General features: G+C 39.9%; 1 protein-coding gene across 1 annotated transcript; it reads left to right on the top strand.

The window, feature by feature from the left end:
- The first annotated feature begins 1,376 nt into the window (after positions 1 to 1,376).
- LOC148353208 (matrix-remodeling-associated protein 5-like) lies at positions 1,377 to 25,465 on the top strand. The gene is made up of 11 exons (XM_088353351.1): positions 1,377 to 1,549; positions 4,863 to 4,992; positions 8,830 to 9,071; positions 11,115 to 11,266; positions 11,911 to 15,101; positions 17,474 to 17,615; positions 20,275 to 20,410; positions 20,498 to 21,580; positions 21,673 to 21,880; positions 22,548 to 22,769; positions 22,845 to 25,465. Exons 1-11 carry the CDS (start codon positions 1,377 to 1,379, stop codon positions 24,663 to 24,665), a joined length of 7,500 nt encoding a protein of 2,499 aa, XP_088209477.1. The 3' UTR covers positions 24,666 to 25,465.
- Positions 25,466 to 25,726: the final 261 nt, after the last annotated feature.

Genomic DNA, 25,726 nt, shown 5'->3' with positions numbered 1-25,726 from the left:
TATATTTATCTTTTTTTTTATATCCATGATCAAATACTTAGGCACTCAGTGTTCATTTTACCTGTGAAAAGTGATGGGTCCCGGGGACTCGCATGCTCAAAAATCTATGGGTCCTAACAGAATTTTATGGGTCCCCAAAATTTAGTGTGCTCCATGCCCTTACAAACTGTCGTTTTTTCCCTTACAAAATACAATATATATATATATATATATATATATATATATATATATATATATATATATATATATATATATATATATATATATATATATATATATATATATATTGTTAATGAACATTTTGTTGTGAGACACTAGTTGCTCGACATGAATGAGGTTTATTATAAAAAAAAGTTCAAAAATGAAGTCGCTTGGACGTTCACTGTAGAAGGAAAAAATACATGCAAATATGATTAAGTAGAATAATACATTTTCATATTCAAATTATTAATTCATTTTCTTCATTAAATTATTGTTGGTAATATACTAATTAAAAGGGATCACCACAAACCTGTCTTTTTTCATTTTCTCCTTTAATATTTCCTTTTTTTCTCAACTTCTTTATACAACATAATCATTCGTCATATAATGCATCAAAAAGCAAGTGAGCTGTTTGAAAGCCGCCTGTCTTTCATGAGTTGAGCCGAAAAAGCCGGTTCTCTAAAAAGAAACAGACTTTTCACTACACAACTCGAACTGGAAACACATGTACAATATAACATGTTAAACTACATAAATAAACATGTTTGAAAAAAAAAAAAAAGATTTTTTTTGTATTTTGTAAGGGAAAACATGACAGTTTGTAAGGGCATGGAGCACACTAAATTTGGGGGACCCATAGATCTCTGTTGGGACCCATAGATTTTTGAGCATGCGAGTCCCCGGGACCCATCACTTTTCACATGTAAAATTAACACTGCTTTATATACAGGCAGTAGGCTCACCTAGAGGGGGCTGACATGATTGTTTGCCATCTTGCCACTACAGGTACTTTAAAATCAAAAACCTGTTGAAAGAATAGGCAAAAATGCAGTTTGGTCACTTTGAGTCTTGTAATTTCCATTCTTTATTGTGCTTTTTAGCACTCGCTTTCGGTTGCATGACAACAGTTGAGTCACATCTAGTGGTCAAATCATGCACACTGTCCCTTTATATACATGAGGCTCACCTAGAGTGGGCTGACATGCTTGCTTGTCATCCTGCTGCTACGGGTACCCAGAAACCTCGAAATTTACTTAAGGCTAGGACAAAAATAAGAAGAAAAGCGGTGCAGTTTGGTCGCTTTTACCAAGCTAAAGGTCCTCCATTGTGATTAAAACCCCATCAAATTGTTGTTTTTTAAGGCCTCTCATCAACTGCTTTCCTTGAAGATAGAGATGCATCCAAGCGTGGTTGTGCTGCTTGCACTGTGGGCCATGGTAGTTCCCGGGGGCTTGGCATGTCCCAGGGGCTGCAACTGCTACCAGGCCAGCGAAGTTCACTGCACTTTCCGTTCTCTGCTGACCGTCCCCGCCGGACTGCCTGCAAACATGCGCCGCATCAACTTGGGGTAACAACTTTCGCGCGCTTTGCATGTACACAAGCTGATTGTCAGATGGTGCCTTTGTTGACTGCGCAAACACACATGTGGAGTTTGTTGGCAGGTGTCAAAACAACTGAAGGTTGCGACAGCTTTTCTAAATTCTTAGCGCCAAACATTCAAGTTACAGAACGTTGCTCAGAAAATGCTGGTCAGTTGCCCAATATTCATTTTTTAAACGTCTTTTTTATGTTTCTTAACATCCATGTCCTGTCAGAGTCAGTGAAGTGCAGTGAGGTTGGTGTTTGTTGATGCACAGATTTACGATAAGTTAACCTGCATCGTATTTATCATTTGATTGGCGGAGCAAAAGAGCAACACAGAGAATCCTCGCGAATATGCGTTTCGTTATCGCTGGTTCACTGATTAGCGTATTTTTGTTGTACATAGTGTTCTACATTTTGATTAGCTAAGCCGAGGAAGAAGCTTTCTATTGCTAACAATAAGGACCTCTCCCCCGCTAAACCTGCTCAGGTGCCAAAACAGGTCTTTGGGGCTCCCTAGTGGCTCCTTAGCACTTTTTCAAAAATGAATAGAACCAGAAATCAAATGCAGTTTTTCATAACGACCACAGGCTGGCGCCAATGTATCATATGAAGTGAAGTGGTTCGAGTCCTCAATTCATAAAGTTATGCAATAAAACAGCGATATTATTTTTAGAATTACAATTTGACAGTACAGAAGTTATTTGTAAAAAAAAACTTCATAAAGTACATTACTTCTATTTGTGAAAAAAATAAAAGTTTTTTCCTCAGTAACAAATGAATAATTGAATAAATAAATAAAGATTTATACTTTGTGGGTTTACGCCCCATTTACCACGATGACCAATGGACTGTAGCATAGGAAAAATGTTTATTGTTTTATTTAATTCATAAATGAAGTATATAAGCTGCTCTTTATGAATAATATTCCTGCATTACGAAAAAAGTCGTTGCAACAAGAAACAAGGAATGGATGGCTTAACTTGCTATCATGAATTATTTTGTTTGTGCCAGAGGTGTATGCCAAATCAGAATCTTTGGTCTCACTTTTGCCCTCTGCCTCTAGGAATTCTAATTGCGTGCCTCACTTTGAATCTGCAGATGCTCAGTAGGGTAATACGTTTCGTCCTATATGTATAAAAGACATATTAAATATAATGTGAAAATTCTTAAAAGTGTAAAAAGAAATTCCCAACATATTGTCAGGATATGAGAAACAACTTTAACAGTGAAAGGATTTAACCATATTAAGGTGGTGTCTGCAACTTCAAATTTTGATATTCTTTACTGCCATCTCCTAGCTAAAAGTCACGATCACAGCCTCAGTTAGCTCGAGTACTAATAAACTCTTTTGGGGGGTTTGGGTTGGCGTTCGGGCTGTATTTGAAAATAAAAGCCTGTTCTTTCTTTTACCATCTTCAGGCTACACTAACCAAAAACCCAGGAACAAGCATAAAATCACTCTCCACCCCTCTTCCCCCCTATCCTGCTTCCTAATTTGTTGTGAGTCTTGTATCTTGTGAGGTGTTAAAAGTAAGATAAAAGCAGATAGGCGTGGTGTTAAAAAAAAATCATAAAAGCTCTTTGAACTTAGTAGGGCATTGTAAACACATACTTAATAGAGAAAACCTTATACTTTCAACTCTTTAAAACTTTTTAAAATGACGCACCCAACCTTTAATCCATTTTCAATTACCATTATAACAGGTGAGGTTATGCCTCACCTGCCTCCCCTGACTGCACGTCACTGATCAGGGTTAGCTACAAGGACGGCTGTCTAGTTACTGTTTAGTTTACAATCACATTTTCTTGGTGGCCATTTAATGATAACAAATATAATCAAGTGTTGAACGATGGACAAACCATGAAGCTTTGTTTTTTCCAACACGCCTTGCTTAAGCCATTTAATGTGGAAGGGGCTTGGCAGTTAAAAACCAATTGACATTTACAGAAATCCTTCGGTTATCAAAGTTAATGGGGACCAGACCCCTCCATGAAAAGCGAAAATCCGCAAATTAGTGTCACACCTTTACAAAAACCTCCAAGACTCAAACTTACCTCGGCATGAGGTCCGTACCGACTTAGAGTATACAACTGTTACAAAATAATAACTATAGGTCTTCAAATAAAAACAGAATTGCAGTTGACTTAATGGTCTTTATTGTCATTATACAAAAGAACAACACAAAAAAATGTACATTGGAGGGCTTCTCTTTTAAGTGTAAGAAAGCGATTTAGTGAGCAGCTGGCTAGCTGCACGCTAGCACCGGGGAGTCGCGGTTTGAGACAGGTCTCCGTGATGATTGAACTGGAACCGTCACAAATGTAGTGGTTTCCCACGAGGTCATCCTTTCATGGGTAACAGGGCTGGCGTTGGTGTGATAGAGTCTCAGCAGGGGTCGTTTGTAAGGTTTGTTTTGTAGCTTAGCCGTACCTGCAGCCTCGCTATTGCCTACTCTCTCAAGGCCGCCTTAGTTCCTTCCCGGACCCCGTCACCATCCATGGAGCACAAGCTGGTAATCACTGGTAATTTATTTGCACTCTTCTGACTTTCCTCAGACTCTGATATAATTTATTGATTTCTTATTTAAGTAACGGAACGCTTAAAGTAAGCTTCCTAGTTCATTTTTGTTGGTCACATTTCCTTGTGCGCCCACCCTGCTGTTTGACTGACAGCCTATCACAGTCGCGCACACACAGTCACGCCCACCTAACACACAAAGCCCTTCCTAACCTGTCCTCGGGATAGCGTTTGCTGTGTCCTGGCTGCTCAGAACACAATGCACAATACGATGATATCAATGAGAATAAAGACATTTCAATTCAAAACCTCTGAAGCAATGAACGAGCAATAACCGGAGCGCGAAGTAGCAAAGGATTACTCTAATGCCAGCCATGTCAAGGTTTGACATCTAAAAACGTCCATTGCTATGAATTAGTTAATTGCAGGTTGAATTGTTGAGGTTATTTAATTATTGAGGTGTCGCTACCACGGCAGAGTATGCACAGTCGAAATAAAGAAAAGAACAATCTTAAAAACAGAATTATAACTTACCCCTTATAGGGTGCTTAGCATTCTATGAGCGGTACTAAAAATGTATTAACACAGCAAAGCTTAGCTGATTTACGTGTCTGTTAAGCATCATCAGAGTGGAAGTATTTTTGTTTTCTTACGCAGAGGTAATTGGCTTATGCCACCTCTAGCCCAGAGCTAGTTTGTTTGGGATGGAGGAAAAAAAAACTATAAAGTGAATGAATTGACTCTAGGCTCATGCCTTCTCTTCTTCCACACTCTGCAGGTTCAACAGCATCAGCAGGATCAGTGACAGTTCGCTGGCCGGGCTACAGAGGTTAGAGCTGTTGATGCTGCACAGCAATGACATCCACCACCTGCCAGATGCACTCTTTCGAGACCTGAAATCGCTGCAGGTGAACTGGGACGGGGGGAATGGCACCAATTACCGTTTTTGGAATGAGTTTGAAAATAAAGATGGGCACTTCAATTTGAAAATGCGCACGGCCATTAACTGTGGGTGATTGTTAAAGTTCGAGGAGTATAAAATGAAACCGGAACATACATATTTAGTCAATTTACTACTTTGACTCTTAATTTCAGCATTACACATAACCACAAGGTTCGAACAGGTGAATTTTAATATAGTTTTATGAAGGATTTAAAAGTGTGGGATTTTGGGAAATTGTTGTCCTGTTTTTCAACAAGTCTGATTAAAAATGATGCCGGCACTTCTGCTCTGGTGGCTTTGATTTGCTATTGCATTTCTTTTTCCCTTGTCATAAACGGCAGCTGGTATTAGGTTGTACAACATTGTACACATTTTCATTGCCTCCTACGGGTCGCACCCAAGAGGAACAGGGTGGTATTAATAGTGTATTAGTGTAAGGACTACGTATCAATTATGGACATGTATTGTTAATAAGTGGCTCCACGTCGTATATTGTAATGGGAATAATTTCCTGCAACTAAAGATGTATCGCGTATTAATGTCTTTTTTTACTGTTTTGCTTATTATTGTCTTCTTTACCCATCACCTACATGGGAAGAGATTTTTCTCAAAAACAAATGTACTTGCAATATACTCATGATATAAAAATCATTGCACACGCAAGATTGAAAATCACATATGCAAATAGCATATATATTCGTCAATCTGCAAAATGCATGGTTCACACTGGATTTTTTTTCTTTTGACGGTAGAGGAAAAATTGGAAAATTGGCTTTCAAAGTCCTTAAAAAGTGCTTGAATTTGGACATGTAAAACATGTACGAACAATATATCCTTCTTTTAGCGATAAAATGGATGAATGGATTAATGAAATGAAACAATTGTCCAAGACAGTTTGTCTACCCAAATGTATATAGGTTTGCATGCCAGTAATAATCCAATCGAATTGGACTATTTCTGGTATTCCGTTTATGTAAGGCCATGTGTAAACGCAATACAACCTGATGAGGTATTTTCCGGCTTTGAGTATTCCAACTAAAATGGTTGGGGTTAGTATTTCTATTTTTGGCAGTTCCTCCTTTTTCCACAAAGCACTCTGAGACTTGTAGTACAAAGACAAATGATACACGTAAATTTAGTATTACGGAACAAAAAAAGCTTCATGTGTATAATTCTGGTTTAGTTTCTGTCCCCACAGTGAAAATGCTACAGTCCATATATAGTGGATGCCACAGTTGCATACATTCATGTACAGCATTGGGCACATTACTGAAAAAACATTAGTTACAGTTACTAATTACTTAATTTAAAAATCAATTGTGTGCCCCACTCCCTACGCACATAGAAAAATGCACATAAAAACTGACACTCTGATTTCAGTATTGTATCTTATAGTTGTAAATACTAGTTGAATGTGAGTGTCCATACGGTAAGAAAATGTTTAGAACATGAAAAAGAGAGAACACACGCATCCTAAGTACTCTGTGCTTGAGACAGCATTACCGTAACTATATTCTGTGGTATTTTGTAAGTACATATAAGCATGACCACCCTCCATAAAGGATGAACAGTGGTGAGTTGCTGGCAGAATAAGGGTTACATATCATTTTATTAGGCAAGGAGGAATCGTCAAAGTACAGGAGAAATTGTAATCCATGGCCTGCTTTTAAAAAGTAGCGATGTAATGTGTAATTTGTAGCAACACTTAAGTTGCAAAATGTTATTAATGATGTGTTACAGTACAGAGAAATGTAATTGCATTCCAGGAACGTGTTCCTTTGTAACGCTTTACTCCCAACACTGTCCATATATCATGTGTTTGCTATTGAAAAGCCACATACTTTCACGGACCAGGAACGGAGACGGGACCCAATTGCATTCGTTTTACTCAGCTTTATCTAGAAGGAGGAAAGGGCTTGCACCCATGATCCGGTGATCGTCGCAGATCGCTGGGAACGCGGAAGTGGCACTTCCATGTCAATCGAAGGCAATGTCGAGAGCGAGAAGAAGCCGGTCGATGACCGGGAAGGAGGAGCAAAAACGTAAACGGGTCCAGAAAAGAGGTCGGCAACAGGAATTAGACGGAAAACAGGGCAGGATAGTCAGGAGTCAAGAGAGTTTGTCTTGCGTGTAGCTAATGTTCGCAGACGATCTGATCAATGTTGACAGGAAGGCGGGGGTTTGAAAAGAGTACAACAGCCAATCAGGGTCCGCGGCTGTTGGCGCCAACGGAGCAGACTCGGGTGCCCTCCATCATTAATCATGACACATACGAGGACGCAGCAATGAGCTGACTTTTGGAGCACAGTATTAAGCTGAATTTTACGAGTGACATAATTGAAATCATCTTTTGCTTAATTTAAATAAGCTAATAGTTAATACATTAAATAAGTTTAATGCTGCAACTACATCTATTTGCGTAATGACGTCGCGCTCGATCCACCCATGTTGGAGAACTCGCTAACTCGCTCACGCCATGTATATTTATTTAAATGTGTTTGTAAAGCACTTTTCGGGCAATATATTGCCACTCAAAGTGCTGTATAAGAAACATTCAGTGTACAGACAATACAATTTGCTCCTTTATTCCCACCCAAAAATCCAAAGCACCTAATACACGTAAACATGCAATGGTTAAATGAAAATAAAAACCAAAATACATAGTAATATTAATATAATTTATGACAAAGCACAGACCAACCATGGGAGGAAAGGGGCCTGAGTGAAGCTTATCCACACTAATAGGCATGACATCAAATGGCCTCAGGATTTTCACCGATTGATCCACATCCCAAAGGTGTGTGAGCTGCAAATTTCGGGCCAGATACAGGTCGGACTCGAGTCCGGGCCCAAGATTTTACCTCTAATACAAACACACACACACACACACACACACACACACACACACACACACACACACACACACACACACACACACACACACACACGCACACAAATGAAGAAACGCTGAAATAATAATGATGAAAATAAAACGACATTGTAGCAACACTTAAGTTGCAAAATGATCTCATACTTGTCAAACTGAGCCAATCTCTCCCTGTATTAATGGTTGTAATTTCACTTGTTAAAGGATAATAAAACTTACAAACATAACACAACAACTATTTACTCACAGCAAGACAGACTATGTTGAATAGTGCCACAATATTAGCAATCTCAGATTACATTGTCGCCCACTACCAGTGACTGAGACCAGTGACATTCATTGCATTTCATTTCATGAAAATAAAACAACTGCATAGTAAAATATAATCATGGTAAATAAAAAGTACAGTACAGGGGCATTCATGGGTCTCTAGGCATGTCAACAATTCATTTAGATTGCTCCAAAAATCTGACTTCTGATCCCAGTCGGACTTTTCCCTTCATGTGAACCCGGCTAATGACACACTAGTCAGTGGATATTTCAACAGGAACCAGAATGCAACACATTTACTTTCATCTTGCAGCCAAATGAAAATATACACCGTATTTGCCATACAATAATAATAGGATCCATATTTCTGAATTGTCAGCAGCTGGATCCTTCCTACTTATGGATTCTCCCTGAAGAACCAATTTATCGTCAGCATTGCAAAAATTCCAAAACGTGGTTTTCATCATCACTCATTCTCTTAAATATAGTCGACTTTTCTCCTCTGATTGGAAGAGCAAGACTCCGAAGGGATTGACACGGCATATGCGCAATGGTTCAGGATTCAATTACAAATGAGGGACATAAAGTAATGCCTAAATCAACTTTATTGACATGTTTGTTGTATTTTCATCTCTTCCATCACAGATACTGAAGCTGAGCTACAACAAGCTGACAGAGATCCCTTCATCCCAGACTTTCTCTGGCTTGACCTCGCTCCTGCGCCTGTACTTGGATCACAACCACCTCCAGTTCATCCACCCGAGGGCCTTGCTCCAGCTGCCGAGCCTCCGTCTGCTCCGTCTTCAAGGAAACAGGCTCCGTCAGCTGCATCCGCACGCTCTCTGCACACTTTCCCTACTCAACACCTTCTACTTTTCAACACTCAGGTAGGCTGAGTCTCAAATACTGACTGGTGTTTTTGGTTACCTCGCATGTAACATACCTGTCAACCTGTACGTTTTTGCCGTACAAAGTATGTTTATTATGCATTTTAAGACGTATACGAGGCATAAGAAAATCTCTACGGAAAAAACGCAAATTTGTCAATTATGGGTACCATCCAGTATACATCGACTATCTCGAAACGGCAAACCAATCAGGTCAAACGAGTTCGAGTTGTGTAGTGAAAGGAAGTCCGTCTCTTTTTAGAGAGCCGGCTTTTTCGGCTCAACTCATGAAAGAGAGCCGGCTCTCAAACGGTTCACTTGCTTTGATGCATTATATTACGAATGATTATGTTGTATAAAGAAGTTAAGAAAAAAAGGAAGTATAAAAGGAGAAAATGAAAAAAGAAGGGTTTGTGGTTATCCCTTTAATCAGTCTATTACCAACAATAATTTAATTCAGAAAATGAATTAATAATTTGAATAAGAAAATGTATTATTCTACTTAATTATATTTGTATGTATTTTTTTCTTCTACAGTGAACGGCCAAGCTACTTAATTTTTGAACTTTTTTTTATAATAAACCTCATTCATGTCGAGCAACTCAGTATCTCACAACAAAATGTTAATTAACAATATATATGATATAACGAAACACATGTACAATATAACATGTTAAAACTACATAAACAAACACGTTTGACAAAAAAATATGGTGTTAGATTATTTTGTATTTTGTAAGGGAAAATACGACAGTTTGTAAGGCCATGGAGCCGTGGAGGTTGACAGGTATGCATGTAATCTAATAGAGTATAACTCTTCCTACAAAATTATTCAAATGAAAAAAGTTCCAGTGCCCGTAACTCCAATTTCTCGTTACACAAGCAAATTTTTGCGACATGAGATAACCAAAAACTAATTAGTCCTATCCCATCCTTTCAAAAGCATTCACGTTAACCCCAAATGGATATAAAACACATATTCCTGATCACTAAAAACACATTCAAGTACTTAAATGTAAGAAAATACAGTAGAAAGATAAATGAGATATCAATGAAATAAAATGCGAGATGATATTAATGAGATAAAACGCGAGTTTATTATGAACACTTACCACTAAGGAAGTTGGCGTAAATCATATCACAGAGGAAAAGGTGATGGTGGGGCAATGTAAAAAGAACACATCTGTCAACTGTTTCCCCCATGTTAATTTATTTTGATGATTTCAAATTTGTGTATGCTGTATAACAATTTTTGTACAGGATTTTTTTTTTTTTTAAAGACTGGTCTCTTCTGGCCTGTTTCAGCTCTAATCCAGATGGTCTCAGTCACTGGTAGCAGGCGACAATGTCATCTAAGATTGCTAATATTGTTGCAGTATTCAACATAGTCTGTCTTGCTGTGAGTAAATAGTTGCTGTGTTATGTTTGTAAGTTTTATTATCCCTTAACAAGTGAAATTACAACCATTAATACAGGGAGAAATTGGCTCAGTTTGACAAGTATGAGATCAAGAGACTGTTGATGATATATAAGCACTTACAGTACACTTAAAATAAAAGTTACTGTAACTTTAAATTACTGACACACAAAATATTTTACTGCACATATTTTTTGTGTGTAGTTGTATGCGTGCAGAAACGGCCGATGAAGGCGGTGAGCCGTCACAAGCAGTGAGTGGTATCAACCGGTCTCTAGTGGCAGCCTCTGGGGCTGCTAGTGATCCTCTCCATCGTATAGTGAGCAAGATTTATTTTGCAAATAAAACTTGTATATTGAAATTCCCGTCTGTAGAGGTGCTTTTATAAGGAGCTATACTATACTGTAGTTCTGACATAACAGACTCTGAGACATATCACAGAAGCCTTCGCATCTCAGTTGACCTACAGGCAAGTTTTGGAAGACTGAATAAACGATTTCAATGAGTGGGAGTTGGGTGCATATGTTTGCCTTAGTCGATCTATTAAGTAGTGGATTTCTAGAAGCAGCAATAAGTTGTTTTTTTCCCTTTTGCTGACATTCTTCTACAAACGTTCCCCTCTGTAGACACCTCGATGTGTCCAACAACAGTTTGAGCACACTAGCCAGGGCCACCTTGCAGACAGCACCAATGTTGGAAACACTATCCCTGCAGGCTAATCCCTGGAGCTGCGACTGTAGGATGAGTTGGTTTCCTGCTTGGCGTGTTGCACACTCAGGTTTGTCCTTATTTTCTTTTCCCCTTCTATAATAATTCAAGTGAAAGAGAGGCCAAAGATCTAAAGTATGGGTTGACATAATAAATAGAAATATAAAGACATAATTTCTGAATGATACATAAGCCTGTAACATGTCTTGTAACTCTTTTTAAATGGTGCCTGATAGTTACATTTCCATTTAAAAACATTTAAATGTGCTTTTTCATACCTTTGACTTCTCTTTACTCACCTGCCTTTAATCAATCACAGGCTCCATTTTACTCCCTAGACTCAGTACCTCTCTCCTTCTATTTAAGATTTAGTGCAAAGTTTCTAGAGAAGACGGATATTTCAAATGCCTCTCATTGACATGCCAGACTTAACCTCCCATGACTAATACATATTGGCAGCATTGTGTGCAGGCAGTTGAAACAAAGGCTAATGCTTGCCATGGAATAATTAGGTTTTGCATATTTACGATTTACGAGCAGATTAAGTAACCGTATCAAATTAGTAAGTGATATGAAGTGTAATTAATAGTACAGAAGAACGTTTATGCTAAATTTGGCATTAGGAACGCACACAGACAGCTTTGAGGTGAACAATAATATGTATAGAGTAAGGGATCACATGCTCACTTCTTTCTTTGTCTTTCTTTCAACCAGATTTAATGAAATGTTCCGGAGGTTCTCCATGTCCAATATGCGAGATGCCAAGGGCCATTCAAGGTCAAAGCTTGCTTGATCAGAAAGATCTTACATGCACATCCCCTGTCATTACGCTGGGGGAAGATGACGCACCCTCCGAAACTGAAGTAGTTGAAATCCAACCCAGTGAATCTTTCATAGAGCCTCTAGGCAGCGCTTCACTCGACCTAAAGGATCAACAGGGGAACGACGTCCAACTGCGCTGCAACATCACTTATTCGGCAGACTCTCAGGATGCGTTTCGTGCACCAGATCTTTCTCTTCCCGCCACTTCACCGGTCGCAATGGCTTTGTCATTATCTCTCAAGTGCCCAGTGGAAAGAGAAAGCTATGACAGTCTTTGGAGGATCCTAGCTTATTATAGTGAGACTGCAGTGCACCTTGAGAGGGAACGTATGCTGGATAAACCTCCAAAGCTTGCCTACAGCTACAGACAGACTGCAGAGTCAGAAGGATTTTACTATAGTGGAGTTAAAGCCTCCATCTCAACAGGACCACATTGGTTAATGCAGCCAGCAATAAGTATCCAACTCAACAGAGTGCATTCAGGCCGAGACACAGTCAGCATTGTATATTCAACAAGAGTATCTGCTCATCCTGACCCCATATCGGGACCTTCAATATCCACTACTACTTCTCATCCATGGATATTTATTTTGAAAAACCGGACTACCACTGCAGTAACAGCAGCCGTAGGCACAAGGTTAGAGCTGTCCTGCCCTCTCCTAAGTTCTAATCCTCCCAAAATAAAATGGATCCTACCAGATGGGTCCAAATTGAACTCTCCATCCCTTAGTCAAGATGGTAGGATTGAGGTTTCTGGCTCTAAGCTACTCATAAAAAATGTAGCGCTTTTAAATGCAGGCACTTACTACTGTGTTGTACAGACTAGCAAGGATTCAGATGTGCTACTTCTACGTTTGGCAGTAGAGGGGTCCTCTGCTCCACCATCAGGTGAGCAAATCAGACCACCTGTGACCGGAGAAGTAGGAAAGTCTGTCAGCCTGTCCTGCAAAGCTTCTGGTTCCCCAGAACCACAGACTTTTTGGGTGTTGCCAAACAGGAGCATACTATCAAATGGATTAAGAGCAGGTGGATTTACTTTGCAATCGAATGGAACTCTCATTTTATTAAACCCCTCTCTGAGAAATGCTGGTCATTATCGTTGTGTCGTTGTTAACCAATATGGTAGTTCCTCAGTGTCTGTGAACCTACAACTAAACCCAAGAAAGACTCTGTCACTCGGCGATGCTCCTGTGGGGCCACAATCAGCTTCGGGGCGATCAACCAAGATAAGAGCGCCGTTACTACATGAGGAAGGATCGGGAGATGATGTAAGCGAACAGAGAACTATTGTTGGCAACAGAAAATATTTGAGACGTCTTCAACAACCTCCAAAAAGACAAAATCAATTGAAAAAGCCTATAAGGCGGGTGCCTTTTAGAGACGGTTCCTTAAGAAGAGGGGGAAGGCCTCTCTCACCGGAGCAAAGAAGAAATCGTTATACAATAAACAAACAAAAAATAGACCCGTTAAAGTGGGCTGATCTGCTGGCAAAGATACGTCAGAAAACGACTACCACAAACAACAGTCAAGACGTAGTAACAGAAAAACTCACAGGAGCCAACAAAATAATTGAAGATGTTGACACAGAAGAAGCAGATGGATCCGAAATAGAGGGCTCATCAGTTGATGATGCAGTTTTGCGAGAGGAAAGTCTGCAGCCTATTTATCCCACTCACATGGTAGCTGTCACAATGCAAGCAAAAGCAGGCAAAGCAGGTGAAGAGTCCTCAGAAATACAGACTCAAGTGACTCTGTCAACAACAAAAACAACAACACTGACAGATGTCAGCTCAAAGCCAACAATCAAAAGTAATGACGTTGAATCCATTGCTGCCGGTAAAGAGGAGATAGAAGCAAAGCCTACCTCCTCAAGAATCTCAATTTTGAAACAGCAGAAAGGACTCATGCCAATTATTCCCTTAAATACAAAGCCAAATACCCTTTGGAACTCTCGCAGAAGGATTGGGCAACGGAGAAAGATCAACGGCAGGACAAGGGGGAGACTTATGACAACTACTACATCTCAACTAACCATATCTAAAAAGATCAATCATAGTAAAACACCTTTTTCAGCTCCAGATTTTGAGATTGTAATTTCGACACCCGCGTTTGCTCCTACCACCAGTGGCATGGCCACTTTAACATCTGACTTTCCTGCACTTACAACTTCTTCCCCCACTTCATTTGCCCTTTACGACACAGAGACAAACACAGATGTGATGACTCATTCAGGCAACATACCAGACACTGCAAAGTCGGCTGTCTTTAAATCACAAACACCAGTGACCACAAAATCTTATGACGCCCAGACAAATGCACAAACAAACTTAAACACAAATGATGATGGACCCTCGGGCGAAATGGGTGAAGGGCTGGAAAATAATTTGTTGGATGTCCCGGGGAAATCTCAATTTTCCGACCTTTTCCCGGCCACATTCTCCCCCCATGTTTCTTTAACTTCGACCCCTTCAATCAATTTTTCAAATAATCCTGTTGATGCACCCAAAGATTACATACATTTCGCAACTTTTGACGAACCTAATCCAACATTTACTCCTAGAACTGCAAACCCAATTCTATTAAATTTACCCTCTGCAAACCCAACCACAAATCCAACAACTAAAAGTGACACAAAGTATTCAACTATAACGACTAGTGATTCGACAACTATCACTCACCCTTCATCTACCCTCTCACCTACTACTAGTTTTATTATGACAGCTCATGAAGATACATTCAAAGACAGGCCCCCAACTACTGTCCACGTGTCTTCTACTTTAGAAAATACTACCCCTGCCTATCAAAAACATGCCCATACATCTAAAACCTCTAAGAGTGACACTACATCTAGTCTAACTCTTATTTCTACTACCATAACAACAACAACAGCACCAACTATGGCTGCGTCATCCATAGAAAGGACAAATGTCGGCCATGTCAGCCCCAAAGGGAGGCCTGCGTCTGGCGTTCCGCACCAAAGTGGACCCCTAACGAACTGGAGAAACCCTGGAGCTAATTTCATTCCCGATTCACACAGCAGCAGGCCCCACTGGTCGCCATCTCCCCTCCCTGCTGCCCCAAGGGTGAGTTTTAATAGATTACAAAAGTTTTCAGCATTAATGTGTTCTAAAGCCAACATGCAGCACCATACAAAGCTTCAAAGCTTCAATCACTTAAAGGCTTTTTTCTAGCAGTCATTTGGAAAGTTTGATTCTTCTTTAAGGTTATTCTTAAAGTGTAATTTGAAGTTATTGACGTCCACAAGAGCGTTATTTGCATTCAAATGTGCAAGCCCCCGGGGCAAGACGCTTAGCTACAAATAGATAATGGATCTGAAAATAGTCTTATCCCTAATCACAAAGCCTAATGCCAAACCTAAGGGATGTTTATGGCATTTCTCCAATCTTAGGGATTTTTGTTGGTGCTTTGCCAGTCCTTTCCAAAGCAGCAATGAAAAACATATGCAACAGCATTATGTGTTTGGGTGTCTTATCCCACTGGATTCAAAGCAGACCATTGCTAATTCATTTAAAAAAACAGTGGTACTTCTTCATACAAGCTTAATTCATTCCAGGATCGTGTCCTTAGCTTGAATTACTCATGAAACAAGTGAATTGTCCTGATAAGAAATAATTAAAAATGAATTGGTCCTTTCCTAACCCCCCAAAATCATCAACGTTAATCCTAAATAATTTAAAAACTTATCTTACTGATTACTATAAACACATTTAAATTGTAATGAACACAAAAATTATTGTAGTAAGTTCAATTACATGATAATGAAATTAAATGCAAGTTTATTATGAGGAAGTAGCCATAATGGAGGTGTGTACGTGGTGCGGGGGGGTGTCTAGAGTGCGAGAGAAGTGACGGATATAAGACATTGATGACACATTAGAACTTACTGTACATCTAAAATTAAAGTTACTGTAACTCAGTTTTTATTCATCACTTTCTTTTGCCCTTTTATCTGTACATGCAACACATTGTTTTTCTAAACATCCTTTTTTTAAAAAACGTATTTAAGGACATTTTTCTCATCCTCTTCTTTAAAATGTTACATAAATGCAAAGATATCATTAACAAATTCTGCACAACTGAGCAGTCTCGAGCGGTCTCTAGTGGTTGCCTTTGGGAATACCCGTGACTTTGATTTTACATCGTACTTGGAGCAAGAGTTTTGTTCCAAGTAAATCTTGTCCATTCAAATTTTAATGTTTAGAAGTATATAGAGGTATGACCGTACGTACAATGCGATAAGATGAGCGTATCGTTGATTGACCCTTGATCTGTGAATACTGTTAACTATCTGGGTTCGTATGGGTGCTTGAAATCATTGAAATTACCTCAATTTTAATGTTGTGTTTTCAAGGGTTGAAAGCGCTTGAATTTTGGAAGAAGTGTTTGTTAATGCTTGAAATTGTTGACATGTTTCCCAGAAAGTCTGCTTAAAAATTATGCCAACACTGTTCTCTGGTGGCGTCAGTTTGCCATTGCACTTCTGCTTTCCTTGTGATTAACAGTAGCTGGCATTAGTTGATATTTTATTATGAAGTGTCTTTGCCACCTACGGGTCTCTCCCAAGAGGACAGGTGCATGCTACACCTAAACAGGGCACTATGTAATATCTATTTGTGCAAGGATTACACCAATTATGGATATTTATTATGAGAATTGCAAAAAAATTAAGGCACAGTTTTCCAGAAGTAAATTGTAAGGAAAAGAACTTCCTGCAACTGAAATTGAAGCTACATATAACAGGTATTTTATATGAGAAAATAATGACACTCGTATTGTTTGGATCCACCAAACACTAGTGTGGGGTTTGCATGTTCTCCCCGTGCTTGCGCCGGTTTCCTCTGGGCACTCCAGTTTCCTCCCACATTCCAAAAACATGCCAGCTTCGCTGTCCCTCGGTGTGAATGAGCGAGTGAGTTGTCTGTCCCTGTGTGCCCTGCGACTGGCTGGCAACCAGTCCAGGGTGTCCCCTGCCCACTGTCCGTAGATAGCTTGCATGGGCTCCAGCGCCCCCGCAACCCTACTGAGGATAAGCGGTGCAGATAATGGATGAATAGAATTTTGGATCCACACATATTTTCGATTAACTCAAGATCTAAAATTCATGTCTCGATAAATATACACAAGAGATTCAAAATTGCTAACGTAGATCGCGATATATTTGTGACTCTGCTAAACACAAGAGATTCAAAATTGCTAACGTAGATCGCGATATATTTGTGACTCTGCTAAATACATGATTAACACAGAATTTCCTCTTTCAATGATACTGGAGAAACAGGAAAATTAAGTTTACAAGTCCGGCAAAAGTGCTTGAACTTGGCAACGAAAAATGCAGGACAAACCCTGTATAATACTAAGTTGAAATTCTTAAAATGCTTTCATTTTCTGTAATGTTTACCTAATTGATAACACTATTATTTTTCAATCACAGCAGTTTCCTGCTTTGAGATCCAGGCCAAGGATTGCAGATCCACATATACGAACGGCATCATTCCCGGCAGGAAACGTAGCCAGGCTGACTTGTGAGGCTCAAGGGGAGCCCAAGCCCTCCATCACTTGGACCAAGGTTTCCACAGGTGCATACAGTGTAACAGATATGCACTCATTTGCCCCATCTTATACCTGTAGACAAAACACACAATGAATTTATATGGAAATGAGGACAGTATTATCTTCACATTCAATTCGTGTTGAACATCTCTGCAGACATGCGGAATTTGATTTGTGTGCTGATATAACCTGAGCATATCCAATGTGGACCCCCCTTGGAAAAGGCAAACCTATTGTATGCTTTCCATTTCCAGAAACAAAAAGTAATTTAAATGTCATGTACACAGAAGCAGATTTTGTCAGAGAAAGTAAATACTTTTTGGAGTCGCACATTTAGATGTCATATTTTAATATACTTACTGCATCCAAATGTCACCCACTGGCCAAGGTTGTAGTCTATAAAATATAATGTATTATACATTATCTGACCTTGAGCAAATGTAATACACAAATGTCACTGAGCTAAATTTTGATGCCACCAGCTTTTTTAATGATCTAGTCACAGCTGACAACTCGTGAAAACTTAAACAAACGGAGAAATCGATTACAAGACGAGGTCGCAAGGAATTACTGTAACGACCAACTTTAAAGGGGCAGTGTGTAATAGTTGACCACCAGATATCGCGTGTAGCGCAAACAAAAACAAGTGCTAAAAAACAAATGAAAAATACAAACTACGTAGACCCGATAACCAAAAAGCAAAGTTTTTTGACCCATTTTGCCCAAGCCTTTCACGGTGAAAAAAAGGGAAAAACAGGGACAAAAGGGGGAAAAAGGGAAAAAATAAATAAAAGAGAAAAACTAAAGAAAGAAAGAAAGAAAAATAACAAAAAAAAGAAAAAAATGAAAGAAGGAAATAATAAACGGAAGAATAAAAAATGATAAATCAATGTAGAAAATAAGACAGGAATAAACAAAAAATAAAGACAAAACAACAACAAAACACAGAAAGACAAGGGGAGAGGGAAAAAGAAAGAGAAATGGAAACAAAAAAGAAATGAAAAGGAAAACGGCAAAGAAAAAGGGAAATTAAATGAAAAACACAAGTTAAAGAAACAAAGAAAGAAAAACAGCATGGCAAAAAAACGGCTTTTGGGTGTACTCGTAGCAGCAAGATGTCGGACACATGTGTCAGCTACCTAGTGAGGCTCACAGTATGCAAAATAAATGCAAAAATCTTGATGTAGCAATATTTAAAAATAAGTTAGTGTTAATAAAAGTATTTTAAGTTCCCCTATAGTTTTTTTCACCACCTGGAGGCAATAAATAAAACACACTGCTCCTTTAACAAAAATATTGTGTCTAAAATGTTGTAAAATGCTGGTGCAAAATAATACAAAAATTGCAAAAACAGGCTTGTAGTATCACTTAAAGCACTGTAATATCAAAGGAACTGCTTCCTGTGCAAGTTCATATTTAAGCCGCACAGATATGCATTCATGTGAGCAGGACTTTGTGTACTTTATTGAGCAGCTTTTTATTTCACGTGCCCTCAACTTGTGTTGGTGTAAGACTTGAAACATGACCATTCACAGCAAACTTGTCAAAGTGCAGAGACTTGGAGCATGAACGCAGATTTGAGAAGGAAATTAAATGTTTTTGAGATGATGTGTTTGAGAAGTATGTTAGTGACAAGATTGGATAGATTGAGAAATGAAATTGTGAGAGACAGAACTGGAGTAGTAGTGGAACTGAGCAAGCGTGTGGATAAGAGAGTACTCGGTTAGTTTAGACACATGAAGAGGATGGATGAGGAGCAAATGTTGAAGAGGATCTAAAGAGCAGAAGTAAATGGAAGGAGACCAAGAGAAAGGCTGCGATTGATGTGGATGGATGGTGTTATGAGTGCACTGCAGGAAAGAGGTCTAAATATATTGGAAACTAGAGCTCTTGTTGGTGATAGAAACCAGTGAAGAGGTTTTGTGAAAGGATAGTGGGATGTTTGGGCGCGTTCTAAGGGATGGGTAGGGCACCTGTATGATGCGGTAGTGGTAAACCAGTGAAAGCTGTCGGGCCCTGCTGTTGACCAGAGAGTGTGTTTGTTGACATGGCCGCTTTCTTGTGTCTCGTTTTATCTGGAGGGACAAACGCATGACCAACTTAGGTGCCGAAGTGCTTAACTTGTTTGGGGTTTTGGGCATTTGGATTGGCCATGGTCAATTTTTTTTTTAGTTTTTTGCTACTTTTTCCTTTTCTTCATGAGCACATCTTTTGCCTATCATTTAGTTTTTAACTTTAGTATTTATATTGTTTAGCAGCTGACATCTCACAATTTCATTAGCTTAATGGGTGGTCGGCTGCAACTTGCACAATATTAGCAACAATCATTAGCATATTATTTCATTTAATGTTAGTTTAATGGGAATTTTATACTAAGGAAATGTGTCTTTTTACGCCTGTTGGAGCCATAACAAATATTGATTTATTTATCCGATGATTATTCAATATATTTATTATGTTTTCAGTTGCTTCAATGAGTTTCACTAGACTATATGCCGCATCTGAAAAACATCAGTTCGGCCCTTAGATTTTAGTCAGATTTTTTGTATTGCCCTGCATCATTTTGACTTTGACACCCCTGAAAGACAGTATTATTTGTAAATCGATAGATTTCAAAATTTAGTCTGCTAATTTTCTGTGAATTGTCGCCCTTTCTAATGGCTTGTCTGTGTGTCTGTGTCATAGGAGCTGTGATGTCTGTTAATTCCAGGGTTCACCGGTTTGAGGTTCTGTCAAATGGTACTCTTTTTATCCAAAACGTACAGTTGCAAGACAGGGGCACATATATTTGTAGTGCTCAAAGCTACCTGGGTCGTGACAGGTCAGGCCACTTTTTTGATGAATATCAATACCGTCAAGTGTGAGTATTTTCTTCGACACTGAAAACATTTTGTTTTTACATGACAAGGCTGTTAACCACCCTGGAAGTGTGGACACGCCCACCTCGAATGCAGCTGGCGAGCTATAGAGAATCCACGGTCCCTCAGGGTGGAGAGCTCCACCTAGAGTGTCAGGCTAGCGGTGTTCCACCCCCTCTGCTCTCTTGGGTTCTTCCGGACCGTTCCGTCCAAACCCCCACAGCTCACCCCAGGCATCGTATTAGCATGGACCAAAACGGAACCCTCCACATTTCGTCAGCATTGCCAAGTGATCGAGGAGCATACCGCTGCGTGGCCTCTAATGCAGCCGGTGCTGCCAGTGCTTCGGTACGCTTGCATGTGTCATCTTTGCCCCCAGTCATACAGCAACCAAGAGAGGAAAAAGTCATTTTGGTTCCAGGGGGACCTCTTTATGCCCATTGCACTGCAAGGGGAGCCCCAATGCCAACTTTAAGATGGCGTGTTCCAGATGGAGCTATTGTTCGTCCATCCCAGTTTCTGCATGGAAACCTTTTTGTCTTGCCAAATGGGACACTGCACATCCGCAAAACCGGGCTTAAGGATGCAGGGATTTATGAGTGCACCTCTGTTAATGTAGTTGGAAGTGATAAGAGAACCGTGAGAGTGGAAATTAAAGATGATGCGCCAAAAGGAGACGTGGCAATTGATGCCAAAGAAACATTACTTTTATCCCCTCTTGTGAATAACACTTTGCATCATTCTGGCTCTATGTCAAAGTCACTTGACTCACCCAGATTGACCCCTCTGAGTCCCCAATCCACAACTTACCCTCATCAGCCCGTTTATGCTGACTCAGCCTTGAAAATCAATAGAACAGTCATCACCTCATCCTCACGGCTGACTAACTTGACAAAAACGTCCCTGGCCACACATAACACCACATTCACCTTACACTCATCTGATAAAAGCAGAACTTCAGTTATTTTGCCAGTGTCTCCATTCAACAAAGCCCGAATTGTTTCAACCTCGCCCCCCGTCACTACTGTCTCCTATGGAGATCATCTGCAGCTCCATTGCTCTGTGACAGGCAACCCAACCCCCATCATCATTTGGAGGACCCCGAGCAGAAAACTGGTGGATATTAATTTCAGGTATGAGGGTAAAGGCTGTAAATTATAGGTAGTAGCAATTCATCTTTAATGTTTTCCCACTGTATATTGCTATTTGTTTTTCACATCTGCAGTTTTGACCCTCGTCTAAAGGTGCACCAAAATGGCACGCTTTCCGTCCAGTCGGTGACAGAGAAGGACGTTGGCGACTACCTTTGCATTGCACGTAACAAGGTCGCAGATGATTATCGCCTTCTGCGTGTGTCAGTGGTTCTAAAGCCTGCAAAAATTGAGCCCAAGCAGCCCTTCAATCAGATGGTGTCTTTTGGAAAGTCACTGAAGGTACATTAACACATTACAAATGACCACACAGACTACACAAGATGTCTATGCTCAAATTACCTCCTTTGAGCATTGAGAGGTAATTTGTCGGTGTCAAAGCATGAAATCAAGTGATTAGCTTTATGACACAAAATCTCCCTGGAGGCTGAAGTCAGTGATCTAATCAGTATAGTCTTAGACCAATTTTCAAACTTTCACAGACAAGGAAACCTGAACTTTATTCAATTATAGTTGTATAAGATTTAAGATCGTTTAGAAATCTTTGGTGGGGCGTTGATTTCTTAGCTGGCTCTGTGACTGCTATGTGAAATGATCATGATTTTCTAATAAATGATGATTTTGAGCATTATTTAATTCCAGCTACTGCTGAGTTTTCTAGCAATGAAGTATGCTGCATTGCTCCATCAGTCAGCCTTCATGGATGAAAATGACTATTTAGTAGCTATTAAGTGTCGTAATGAAATATATGAGTTGGCGTGCATGGAAGAGAGCACCCAATTACTGCATTAACATGTTTCTATTCTCAGTTCTATTTTTCATTGTATGCTTGTGAAGTGACTTGTGTGGATTGTGAGTCATATGACAAGGCTCTCATTATCCAGTACCTTATATATAGAAGTTTTTCCATTTTATTATACTTTAACAACAATGACTGTTGTCGTTGCAGGTGGACTGTTTGGCATCTGGATTACCAGACCCAGCAGTCAGCTGGAGTTTACCAGATGGAACTATGGTAAACAGCGTGTTGCAAGGCGAAGAACGAGCAGGGAGGGAACGCAGGCTTATTGTTTTCAATAATGGAACGTTGTTGGTTCCTGCTGTGGGCCGGGGAGAAGAAGGCGAGTACACATGTTATGCTGAGAATCAAGGAGGACAAGATACCATGAAGGTAAAACTAAAATCAAAATGAGACAGTATAATCAACCCCAATCAAAATCTGAATTAAATAAAGATTTTGCTTCAGGTTCACGTCAAGGTCATGATGTCATCTCCGCCTGCCTTTAATGATGACAAAAGTTACCAAGTGATTAAAGTACGTCAGGGATCTACAGCAGTCATTCGCTGCCAGGCAAGTGGGGATCCCCCTCCGACAGTGACCTGGTTTTCACCAAGACATCGTGCCATCCCAGCCAGTTCTGCTTTTTATCCTGATCGAGTGGTCGTTGCTTCCCCCGGAACACTGGAAGTGCGTCAAGCGCAGAAAGTTGATGCTGGAAACTACACATGCCAGGCAAGCAACTCCGGTGGTGAACGAAGCATGATAGTTGGCCTCGAAGTGGAGGTTCCTAATATAAGAAACAATGGATACAGTGACAATAATGCTCGGATAAGAGTGAACAAAGTTCCGGCTAGTCTGAGTCCAGCCTTTATTGATAGGGAAAACGGATTCGAAAAGTCTACAGGTGGAATCACCACTCCTTTTGGTCGTGGTGTCAGCATTAGTGTGAACAGGGGTGAAAATATAAACATTCGAAAAAGTGATAGAAATGCATATGGAACATTTAACAGCATGACAAGAAACGCTCCCAGTTCATTCAGCGACATGAGTCTTTTGAGCAATATTGGAGCAAGAATCAATAAGGTTGCAGCAGATAAAGATAAATATGTGAACCCCAGTAGAGATACTGGCATCAGAAGTGGCGTTTCAAGAAATGGCGTGTTGATAAGCACTAACTCGGAAGCTGCTAATGAAAAAAACAGGAGTAGTGCTAGCAGCCCCACTAATACACTTGTAAGTGTGGTATCAACAGCAAAGCAGCACATAACAAAAGGCCAAACTGTTCTTTTACCATGTCCATCTCATGAATCACATCGCGTAACCTGGTATTTGCCTGGAAACGGTGTGCTTCCAGCCCCTTACTATGGTAGCCGGCTCACCGTCCACCGAAATGGCACCCTGGAGCTTCGTAGTGCTCGTTTGAGCGACAGCGGTACTCTGGTGTGCGTGGCAAGTCGAAACAATGGAGAGACCAGGATTCAGGTGGAGCTGGAAGTATCGGAAACCGAAAAAGAATTTAACACACTTTCATGGGAGCGAAACCCTTCTCGAACCGGACAGGTATTATCTGTTATGTCTCATGCCTCGATGGCTGTTGCTCAAAAACCTTTGCAACATGGGCCATCTTCACTTGTATCCACTCAACCAGCAGGTCCTCCCTCACCCTCTATGTACACAGCCCAAGAAGTGAGACTTCAAAGTGCTTCTTTAATGAGCATTACATCTGGAGAGACTCTTCGACTCCCCTGCACTTCTTCCCCACAAGCCCTGACACACAAGATGGGATCACTTTCTTGGACTTTCCCCGGAGGCAAGGTCATGTCCAGGGGGGAAAGGGGCGGTGACTCCGGCCAGTACTTTGTCCAAGATGATGGGACGCTGGTCATCCAACAGGCATCGGTTTTTGACCGAGGTACTTATACCTGCAGATCAACTAATCCCGATACCGCCATGGTTTCAGTTGTCACGGTTCCCGTCATCATTATCGCCTACCCACCCCGCATCACGACAGGACCCTCACCTGTGACCTACACACGTCCAGGTGTTGCCGTAGAGTTGCCCTGCCTCACCATAGCAACTCCCCGAGCGGTGGTTACCTGGGAAACGCCAGACATGACACAGCTAAGGGTTTTGGGCCAGGTTCGTAGTTATGGGAACCGTTATCTCAGTCCTCGAGGTTCTCTGGTCATACAGAAACCATCAAGTCGGGACACAGGATTTTACAGGTGTACAGCAAAAAATGTAATAGGGGTGGACACCAAGACAACGTACTTGCATGTTATATAATGAGGTGACAGATGGGCGCACATCATCTCTGTTATAGACTACATTCAGTATGCCCCCATGCCCAAAGGAACTGCAAAACTTTTGAGATATTGTTTACGAACAGAGACTCCAGTATAGTCTAAGTTTATTTGTCTCAATTATGTCTCTTTTTTTGTATCAGTTTGTTTCTGTTTATACATGATGCCATTTTACCTAACACACTTTGTCTTTGCAATATGACTTAAACTCATATCAAATGGTGCTCTAGTTACATTTTTTTAATCAAAATGTTCAACACTGTCTATTTTTTGATAAGTAAATATAAATCAACCTGCTTTTATTTGGAACCCTTAGTTTTTAAAGTAAATTCAATATAAATGTATTTGCTTTAAATATGTCATGTTCAATGACAATCAAAAATATGTTTTCTAGGCAAGTTCATTTTCATCATTAAGTAAAAAGTGTTATTTTATATTTGTGCACAAGGAAAGCAGCTCAGAAATATTTTATTATTTGTTATTGTAAGTGATTGTTCTTGCGAAGACTTTGAGAATGAGTGTTCTTACGACAAGGTTGGGGAACCTGTGTTAAAAACCTCTGAAACATAAATGGCCCACTAGAGCATTTGATCCAATCAGCCGTGTAATTATGAAAAGTCAAATTATGTTTCTAATAACCCTTATTTCTTCTTATGTTGGCAAATATTTATTTTGACCCTTCCTTTAAAAAGTAATGGGTTAAAATGATTTTCATCCTGATGTCATGAAAAAAGGGAACAAGGCAACAAGAAGGTTTATATTTTTCTTTAATAAAACAAACAATGTTCCATAATATGTCTGTTTTTTGTCTATTTTACAATGTTTTTTTCATTACATACTCATCTATTGGACCCATTTTGCACAGCAGGCCCAGCACATGATGATGACATCATAGTTTCACTGGAAACCGCCATAAAACTCATGAACCAATTTTTAAGACTCAAAAAAAACTTCTTTGTCTGTTCTCACATCCCCATCAAATATCGTTACTTTATGATCTCTTATATCATGATGATACAATTAATGATCAACTGACTCCGACAA

The sequence above is a fragment of the Urocampus carinirostris genome, chromosome 14 (assembly GCF_059441175.1).
Source record: "Urocampus carinirostris isolate Australia breed hairy pipefish chromosome 14, RoL_Ucar_1.0, whole genome shotgun sequence".
In the NCBI taxonomy this organism is placed as follows: domain Eukaryota; kingdom Metazoa; phylum Chordata; class Actinopteri; order Syngnathiformes; family Syngnathidae; genus Urocampus; species Urocampus carinirostris.
This window is presented reverse-complemented; position numbering and strand designations above follow the sequence as displayed.